This window comes from Diospyros lotus, chromosome 2 (genome assembly GCF_014633365.1).
Source record: "Diospyros lotus cultivar Yz01 chromosome 2, ASM1463336v1, whole genome shotgun sequence".
Taxonomy (NCBI): Eukaryota; Viridiplantae; Streptophyta; class Magnoliopsida; order Ericales; family Ebenaceae; genus Diospyros; species Diospyros lotus.
The window spans coordinates 7,449,497-7,459,828 of record NC_068339.1 but is presented as its reverse complement, the minus strand read 5'-3'; the positions used below and the strand labels follow the sequence as shown (position 1 = coordinate 7,459,828).

Genomic DNA, 10,332 nt, shown 5'->3' with positions numbered 1-10,332 from the left:
ATGACAGTAAATTGACTAAAAATCACATTGAATTTAAAGGAATTAAAAATATTGTATTTGGTTTCTTTAATATGAGTTAGTGTTGAACTTCTCTAATTTAAACTTATAAATTTTATGCTGTAAGACCATCCAAATATATTAGTAAAACTAGAATTTGGACCTACAACTTCAAGCTCACAAGACAATGTTTTTAAGCCCTTAAATTATAACTTAAATTCATTGTAATCAATTATAATACTATAATCGAGACTAGTGCATAATGGTCTAATAAATAATAATTAAATAAGTAAATATTAAATATAATATTAACTTCAAAATTTAAAATATTGCAAAGAATACTTGATTTATTAAATTTTTTTTGTAATTAATTTTAAAATTTTCTTTAAACGGGCCATGTTAGCCCATGTTACAAAGATAGCTCACGGGTTGTACCATGCTCAACCACAGGTCGCATATCTCTAAGCCAACATATGACCCTATATTCTTGGGCCATGCTGACACAGTCCACTTGTTAGAATAATAGCTCCTGCTGGAATATTGAGCTACCCAAAGGGTTTAATACCTCTAACCGACTCTCTTCATTCAAAGATAGCCAAACCATGAAACACAACCCCGTTCGGAAATCAGAACTCAACTCTCCAATCCAATCAATCCATGGGGGATCTCGAGGACTGAGATCAAGATGATGCTTTCCGGGCAAGGAAATAAGAAGGAGAAGGCTATAGGAGCTGGAACTAGGATTGAACAGGCTTTTATTATATGATTGTCTAATAGCAGAATGCTTAATAAAAGCTAGGGAAGGTCTGATTTGATTTTGGGGAGAGAAATAGGGAATACATGCTTTACGCTTGGATTTTGATTCTTTATCGCTGGTTAAATCTCTGATTGCAGATGCTACCAACAACCCCCTCCTCTAGGTTATTGTTAAGGATATTAGAGATGAGCTTACAAGCAAGCATAGTAGTGCTTTTGATCCTCCATCAAGATGTTCTAGGATCGAGCTTCTTGCTTGTGTTTCTATTCTTTGTAAATTTATCTAGCAAGAACAAACAAGATAAGTGTTATGGTTTCGACCTGTATTTAAATTGAAATAGGACTATCTTTTATCCATATGAAAGTTGTGAAATTTTTCTTTAAGCTTGAAGCAAGACCTCCTTCTTCAAACATTGTTCAAGCTGCCCAATTGTCCAATTCGCCACAGTTGCGGAGCCATCTTTTTGGCCCTAGTCATATTTGATAGATACAGGCATGCAAGGGACCAAGTAAGAGTTATAACACTTCCTCGAGTAACTGGTTAAATTCGTGACAATTAATTCTTGCTACATTGAAAAGATTTGCTGTAAGCTTGCTGTTTACGTGACACATACTTGTGATGAAAAAAATGATGCTTTCGACAAGTGACTGAATGAGCTCTCAAGTATATGCTTATAAAAATATATAGCATGTCTATATCACTGTTCAAGCAATCCTCAACTAACCAGTTGATACCCTCTTCGTTGATATCTATTTCAAATAAAGGGATCTGGGAAGAATTTAATTGGAATTATATAAATGCTCTGATTGAACCTCGCGCAGAAGCTCAGATCTACAATGTCTTTAATGTAGATGGTGTGTTCACTTATAAGGGACAGAAACCAATGCATGGCCTTTCGCGTCTCCAGAATGCAGCTACAATGTCTTTAATTTTTCTGTTAATTAAATTGAAACATAAAGAAGAGAGGGGCAAAATGGGAAATTTGTGATTCGCTGGTGCGAATATCAGCATTCTTTTTGTTTAACTGTAATGGCTGTAGCATTTTCTTTTGTCTGTGCTTTAGCATGTGGGACTTTTTTGAACCTTTTGTTCTTAAGAAGCTGACAGATAAAACTGTACGTGATTAGAGTTGATATTTGTTGAGCTAGAGAATCCTTGAAAGCGATGCAAGAGAATTAGTTCTATCTGATCAGTTTGGCCTAATTTTTCATTCCCAGGTGGGCACAAACTCTGAAAGGGCTCTAGTTTTATAGCATGAGATAGCTGCAGACCAAACATTTATTTATGTAGCTGGTCCTTCTTCGTGATAAAAGCTTCATCGTTGCTTTGTTCTAGTTTGGTGACTCCAATGCCCATAGCGGCTACTTCTGAAATAACTAATTAAGAAGAGGTAAAAACGTTGGAGGCTCAAAATGATTCCTGGTAGCAGTGTTAATTTGTAGTAACAGTTAAGAAAAGATTTGAATTCATGATTTGAAGTTGAATTGTTATTGTAGCAATAGATTGAGGAAGTAGAATTAAGTGTTGATTATGAAATGCCAGAAGGGTGTTAATTTCTCTCTTCGCATAAAGAGACTCCAATGCTGATCATGCTTTGGTGAAATATATAGAGGCCAATAATATTCATTTTTCTGCTGGGAATCTGTTCTGATGAGATACTCTTAGGGAAGATTTAGATCAAATTAAAATCATTTCCAGAGAAGTTAGCAAGTAGTATACGTACATACATATTTATGAATGAACAGTAAAGTACATTTTTGTTCCCACTGTTTTGGGTGAGAGAATTTATCCCCTAAAACCCAGCCTACAGCTCCCCGCCATGGACCCTTAATCACGAGATTTATCAATCTATTTTTGTGATTAAAAAATTAATTTTCTATGTTGATATTTAAAACTTGAGCAATGAAATGATTTCCTTCCTGACATAACTTTAAAAAACGAAAATTAATTATATTATTTGAACTCATATTTTCTAATTATTACAATTAATTTGAAAACAATTTTTGCCATTATACCCTTATTTTCCTTTAAATTTTGTTTAAAATTAAAAACTGAACTATAATTATTTTTTTTATAGAAAAGTGACCATTTTTCTAACATATATAGGGATTTAAATGGATCTCCAATAGATCTTAATTAACCTCATTTAAAATAAAATTAAGTAACTCACATAAAATAAAAATTAATAAGAAAATAAAATACATGTACAAGACTTATTTAAAAATTTATTAAAATAAATATACAAATGAGTTAATTAAATGCCATTTACATCCCTAAATATGTATATTAATGAACAAGTTTTTATTTAAAATTTTATATTTGCTTACTTAGTTTTTGCTTGGTTTATGTTTGTTTATTCTGTATATATATCCCAGATCACTACCTTTAGCTTGTGTATATGTATGTATGTATGTATGCATGTAAGAGAGAGAGAGAAGTTCAAAGATGGGTCCAGGAGCTAAGGAAAAAGGATGTCAGGATGTGGGGAATTTAGTCAGATATAAAATGAAGTGAAATAAAAATGAAATGAATTCAATTCTGATTTGACGTTTCAGATTCTGCCCGCAGAGTGCAGACCACCTCAGAAGGAGAACAATGTATCTGTGTCTGCATGTATACGGCTATACGCTCGATCAGGACTTCTTTGTGTATTTACATATTAATATATTTATTATATAATAAAAAGAAACACATTATTAAAATAAATTATGATTATAAACATATATCATTATCATATTATTTTGATGATATTTGTTTATAAGAATGTTTTAAAATATTGTGTTTCTTGTAACAAATTGTTTATCTAGTTCTTAACTATAAATTATTTTGAGGAATTAAATAAAAATATAACGAGTTTGAGAATTATTTCTACCTATTCATTAGTTTGTGATATATATGCCTAAAGTATACAATGAACTATAAATGTAGACTATTTGGTCGTGCTTATTTCTAGTAACAATTCTTATATATAGTAATAATTATATAAGAAAATTATTTTTTATACATAAGTTATGATTTATAACTATATTAATTAATAATTCGCACAATTCTCAAAACAATAACTGCTACTGTTGTGGCTTAGTAAGCTTGAGGACAAGTACGAATTTTGAGGATCTAAAATATTACTCTTTCATTCAATTCTAAATGATATATATATATATATATATAATTTCACTTAGTGAAAAAGATTTTTTAATAATAAAGTACCACCTAATATTTTCTGCCGAGGACTCACAACTTATATTATAAAGACTTTTCCAAGATGGATAAGTTGAGAACAGCCTTTAGTTCAAAACATATTCTTGTTTTTTTCTTTTATCCCACATAAGGGTGCTTGGAGTGTACAAGGAAAGCCATGACAATCAAATCCTAACTTGGACCACGTCCATGCACCTTTTGTTTGGGTCCAACAAGATGAAAAGTTTCCAAGCAATTGATGCATGCTTAGACTGTTGTTGCTTTATTTGCCTTGATGCTAAGATGGGGCTGCCACAAAACAATACCAATAAGTGGTCCATATATAAGCTCTTCATCGAAGATATCATGACTTGATGGGTATAGACACTCATGCTTTGGCAGAAAAAGAAGATTTTTTCCATTGGATTTTGTTCACTTTATAGTCCAATATGGGCATGTCATACGTACAAATAATTTATATATATCTTGTACATTGTGAATGTCGGAATAATTGTTTCTTTATATATATATATATGTGTGTGTATGTATAACTAATAAAATTAATTAAGTTGATATTTAGCTTAAAAAAAGGGTATAGTAATTATTAAAGTTCTGTGTATAGATGTACACTTATTAGTCCAACGGTAGATTTAGGTGGTAAAGCATCTTAATTAGTTTTACAGAAAACATTAATTACGGAATACATAATATTGCGAAAATAAAATCCCAAAATTATATATGTAGTCTTAGGACAGGAAAAAGCCTTTGAGCAATTACAAGGCTGTTAATGCAGATAATGTGGGCTTGGAACATGAGAATAATCTCTTCCTATTAACCTCTTTTTGTTAGAAGAACAGCGCTACATAAGTTTGACCCTTTACTATTTTACTCATAAAAATTTCTTCTTCAAAGAGTAAGAAACGAAATAGTCTCTTGGGTTCCTCAATAGAGCAAGAAATCGCATATTAAAGAATGTTTAGAAATTTCCATTGCAGAATTTGGAGTGTGTGTGTGTAGGCGTTGGCTTCTTGTTGTTAAACTTCAAGGGGAACGAGTTATATTGACAGAAATTAAGAAGTGGGAGATATATGTTGAAAAAATTCATTTGCACATCGCTAACAATATTTACAATAAACTCAAAAATGTTTGATTCAATTTGTTAGGCTGGGATTAGATTAAGAGTAGGCATGCATGAGGCATGAATTTCCTAAAACAATTGAAACTTGTACATTTGGCTTTGTTCCTTGAATTTTACACAAAAAAAATCATTTAGTATACCATATTATATATATATATATTATATTTAGCATTTATTTAGCAATGTCAACATTTCTGATTTGAGGTGGCAACCAACAAATCTAATTTGAATGTAAGCATTTAATAATTTTTATTAACAAAAAAAAAATAATCATCTATATATGATTGATATAAAATTAAAGTTGATCTATTATTGATAAATTAAAAGTTCTATTTAAAATTAAAATTAGATGTTATTACTGATAACATTAAAATTTCAGTTCAAAATTTAAATAAAATTAAAATTGGATGTTACCATTGATAAAATTAAAAGTTTGATCCAATATAAAAAAATGTTATTTTTTTACTTTTAATAACATAAGATAAGGACAAAGTACAAAAGAATGTGGAACATAAAAGACATGCAATAAATACGATTATAGATAACATTAACTATTGAAGTTGCCAATACTAAAATTCACAAGTCATTTACAGAAAAAGAAAATGCTAAAATGCACAAATTAATAGATAAAAGCAATATATTTCAAGTCTAGTAGGGCACTTTAATTTTATATTAGGGAGTCAATATATTGACAATTATGTGTCTCAAGCCAATGGAGACATTGGTTTTCATATCTATCCTTATTTAATGTAAGTTTTAATTTCTTTTTGAAAGATTTTATCTTTATCTTATTTTAAATTTGGAAACTTGTCCCACAAAAACTATACACATTTATATTAAGGGAAATACATAATGTGATTTATATGGTGCAGAAAAAATGAAAAGGGTAGCATAAAATATAGGAGGAGTTTGCTTATGCTTTTGGCAAAATTTTATTGTTATGATTGTCATTTAGACAATCTATTAAAATTACAATTGAAAGGTAGAGGATTGATTATGTATATAATGTCAACGAGAATTGATAGTTTACTTAATTAGAAATAGAGGACATTATAAATGTAGCATGATATCTTAATCTCACACACAACCTGTAAATATAATGAAGAAAGGATATATAATTTTTTATGTTCTATAAGCACACTAACGGTTAAGGCATTCTTCGCTTCTTAGTTTGATAGGATGTCATTCGGAGATCGAACGTTTTCATTTGTTCAGTAACGCAGCCCTTGGCATTAGATGCTTCCCAGATCCCTGGATAAAAGCAAGCGCAAATGAATGAGAGAGAGAGAGAGAGAGAGAGAGATCAGGCAACCATCTCACAATCTAGCATTTTGACTTTACCAATTTTGGCAATTCAGTTTAGAATCAGTCAACCCTTGATGAAACAGAAGTTCAATTCTTCTGAAATTTTATACACGCAAGGCTTATAGATATCCAAATTTACTTATATGTACCTAATATCATTTTTCCAATATTAATTCCATGTACGATTACAGAAAAAAGCATTAACTTTAATTAGGGAATTAATTAATACTGCTACATTTATGCTAAGAGCTAGCGTATAAAGACACTAACAATTTAAATCCAATAAGCAATCAGTCATGTTCCATTTATGGATATTAGAAGCAGGCAATGAGTAAAAAAAATAATTTTCTCCAATATCACTCGAGCAATATGATCAGAAACAAGTTAACAGGAAAGCTCAAATTGGGAATCCATGCATCTGCCTGAAGCCGAAAATTATCAATTCCTACTTGGAACAAACACAATAAAAGAAAAAAAAAAAAAAAAAGACGAATTGCAGATTGAATCTAACCATAATAATACATGTAAGACAATTACTTACGTACCTCGTCCAGTTTAGCTTGGTTGTTGGTCTCCAGCATTAGCCCAAAATGAATATGAGGGAAATGTGCCCACTAGCAGAGAAAGTCGATTGTTTCATTACCCATTAAAGCTCTAGTGCTTGTTGTGAAAACCAATAAAAAAAGTGTCCCAGTTTGATACCGTGCCTACTTACATTTTTTGCAGCAGTACTGAATGCTTCCCTGTGAGTGATATCTGGATTATTGGCCTTGATCCTCTGGATCTCCTCTCTACACGAACAATTTTTTTTTTACGGGGGGGGTTTCAAAAGTTCGTCAGTGTTGCTACAATAATACTCATTATAGTGCAAGAAAAAAACAAAACAAAAAAAAAGGTGGTATTATAGTAATTAGTGAGTGGCAGCATTTTCATTACTTTATGAACTGGTTGTATGCAGAAGGTACCCGCTGCCTCTTCTCAGGAGCTGAAAAAAGGAAGTCATGGATCAGAAGGGCGTGTTAATTAAACAGTAAACGGGAAATTAAGAATTTGTTATGAAGATGTGGATCAAATTAAGAGGTCTTCTTCCAAATCATCATCTAATAAGGCTAGGTTTCCGCTCTCACGTCGATTCACGGCCCGTTGCTCGGTGGTATTTGGGGTTGGCGGTGCTCGCATTTTCATCCTGTTGGTGCATTTGGAGGAGGAGCCAAACTCAATCCTGTAATCTCCAGAAGAATTATTGGCTGCCTGAAATATTAAAAATAAAAACTTCATCCATGTGTAGTACTTTCTGAAGGTTCCTCTATGCATACAAGTAGAAATTTAACAATGTTCAAATTTAACATAGTTTGAGCTTCACCCTTGTTCGATAAAGACATGCCTCTAATAAGAAACAAGCTTACTTTTAAAGTTTTTTTTTTTTCTTAGGATGTAAAAGATTACACCACTTATGACCTCAAACTCTGAACCCTCAAACTTATTAATATTGTCAACTATCACTAAATTACATCTCAAATGACAGTTTTATAAAAAGTTTAATGGCAGCCCAATGAGAGAAAAAGGAAATTGAGAAAGTGTACCACAATTGCCTGGAGTTGACAGAAAGGGGGAGGGATGAAATGATGTTTCGTGAGCAAAACAGAAGCAACATTGAAGTGACTGAATTAGTTAGGAACCATAAAGAAAGAAAGAAATTAAATAAGACCCAGATTGACAGTTGCTGAGAGAAAGAATTTGGGAGACCCAAAACGCGAGGCTGCGCTGCCGACAAAACCTGACGAAGAGAAATCATGAAAACCTATGAATGTTAGAATTCAATATTACATGTCAATCAAATCATCGGATCGCTCTTGATGAACCATCTCGAAAAGGGGAAAAATAAGTAAAATAGGAAAACAATTAAAAAACTCGAAAATGGTTCCATTTGATGGGTCAGATCAGGTCAGAACAGGCCCTGACGCATATACAACTGTCGCCGGAAACACACAAATCTACAAAAAGCAAAACATAGGTGTTGCTATGGCGGCTGTTAGGGCTGGCAGATGCTTTGGAGAACTGTATATATATGAGCAAGATTTTGAAGTCCTCAAAAGGAGCAAAACCCTAGATTTCAGAAGCCTAGAATAATCGCCCTAAAATTAAGCAAGCTGAAATTATTTGTGCATATTGATATACATATATTTTAGATTACCTGAACATCTTCCCAGGAGAGTGACTGGAATGCAGCCGCCATGTTCACGGACCATAGATTGGTGCAGTGTCCGCATCGGACAGTCACGATGTCAAATAGGTTGCTGCATGGAACACTAACCTGCAAAACCAAATCTATGTAAATTCAATCGATCGAAGATCTAGCTAACCCCTATATACAAAAATCCCCAGATCAGAAACTGCATATTCTCTCTCTCTCTCTCTCTCTGAGTAAATACAGTAAAGTATGAGGAAAGAAAAAGGCTGCAAGAAGATGATGGTTGTGGCCATGGAATATCATGATTGCTTTGTAATATGCAAACCCAGCTAATTATTCTTTCTTGAAGGAAATGGGTTGTGAAGAAAAATTTCTGGCGTACAAATTAAAGACTCCTAGCTAATTAAACTCTCCTGGACGGAAGTTTCCAAGGAAGGAACTAGATGGCCAGGTGCTAAAATTGGCACGTCAGGTACAAAAAAAGTTTAGATTTGATAAGGGTTTCAAGCTCTCTGCTGATTGCGCATTTTCTTTTCCAGGAAACCGAAGGTCTATCACAAAGCGGAAGACCTGTCCTCATCAGTTTATCGTCAAACGCTTGTTTTAACGTTTGACGACTCTCTAATCTCTCTTTCTCTTTCTCTCTCTCTCCCCCTCTCTCTCTCTCTCTCTGAGGGCTTCTGCACTTCAAATCCTTCAGGTATTGACTTCACTTTGACTGCAGAAGAGGCGAGGAAAAAAGAAAGTCCAGCGATGGGGACCTGACCTAAACCAAAAACAAGAAACCCAGAAAGAAATACATAACACCGAAGCGACCTAAACCAGCTTTATTCAGGATCCCATATTCTATTTCATTTTAGATACAGATAAAAGATTATAGCATATATAAATAACCACACGTCTGAGCATTGACAAGATTTAATTCCAGCTAACAAATCAATTTAACAAGTCGTTCTGATGAGATCAGGTACCGCAAGAACGATATTGCAAAAGTTGCAAGGTATGTAGCAGAGTTGCTCAGGCACCGCTTCAGCCCCGCCGGTCGACATGTTTGTCTAGAAATTGAAGCTTTCAATCCAAAGAAGAAGAAGAAGAAGAATGAAAGGAACAAAGAAAAGATGGACTACTGTGATCTAACACAACTGCAAAAATTATGCGTGAATATATATAAGGAAGGAGCAATACGTATATATATTTATAGAGAGAGAGAAGGAAAAGAAGAAAAGTGGGATAGGATCCAAAGTGGTAACCAGAGCTGAGTAGGGAATGGCAGGACAAGGGGAAAAAAGTTGTGCAGAAACTGGTGGACCGGGAAAGAAAACTACGATAGGACCGGTTTGAAAAAAGGTTCTTAACAAAACCGGGTTCTGGAAGTTTTTGGCAAATGGCAAGAGAGGGTTAGGGTTTGTGTGTGAGTAAAAAAAGGACAAAGGGTTTTTGGCTGCATTATGTATGATTCATCATAGAGATGAGAGTGACCACACTCCTCACCACCCATTCCATTACAGCGGAACAGAGGGGCGACTATTTTATGATTGATACATAAGTCTACACTCTGAGCATATTCTTAAATAAATATATATATATATATATATTCACCTCAAATTAGTTAAATGGAAAAAAAAAACAAAAAAGATTAGCTAGAATTAAGCCACATGCCATGAGCTTTTAATGCACAAAGATTTGATGAAAATGCAACATAGTGGTAATCTCTACACTAATACTTCTATTACCATCTGTAAGAAAATTAAGCATGAGAGGCCTAAC

General features: G+C 33.1%; 1 protein-coding gene across 2 annotated transcripts; it reads right to left on the bottom strand.

The window, feature by feature from the left end:
- Positions 1–6,052: 6,052 nt before the first annotated feature.
- Positions 6,053–9,880, bottom strand: LOC127793954 (axial regulator YABBY 5-like). 2 transcript variants are annotated; one of them, XM_052324782.1, is made up of 7 exons: positions 9,537–9,836; positions 8,569–8,688; positions 7,502–7,625; positions 7,311–7,359; positions 7,090–7,165; positions 6,920–6,988; positions 6,053–6,320 (listed from the first exon to the last, which is right to left on the bottom strand). In XM_052324782.1, the coding sequence occupies exons 1-7, from the start codon at positions 9,612–9,614 to the stop codon at positions 6,273–6,275; spliced, it is 564 nt and encodes a 187-aa protein (XP_052180742.1). In that variant the 5' UTR covers positions 9,615–9,836; the 3' UTR covers positions 6,053–6,272. The 2 variants fall into 2 exon arrangements, with proteins under 2 accessions (XP_052180742.1, XP_052180743.1); XM_052324783.1 differs by lacking the exons at positions 6,053–6,320; positions 6,920–6,988; positions 7,090–7,165; positions 7,311–7,359; positions 7,502–7,625 and adding an exon at positions 7,633–8,151 and having other exon boundaries at positions 9,537–9,880.
- Between the last annotated feature and the right edge of the window lie 452 nt (positions 9,881–10,332).

Coding starts and splice junctions, on each gene's coding strand:
- LOC127793954 (XM_052324782.1), bottom strand. CDS start 9,614: ATGTCGACCGGCGGGGCTGAAGCGGTGCCTGAGCAACTCTGCTACATA. Junction 7,360..7,501: donor GCAACGGGCCGTGAATCGAC/GTGAGAGCGGAA, acceptor TCCTTTTTTCAG/CTCCTGAGAAGAGGCAGCGG. Junction 6,989..7,089: donor TCAGTACTGCTGCAAAAAAT/GTAAGTAGGCAC, acceptor TTTCTCTGCTAG/TGGGCACATTTCCCTCATAT.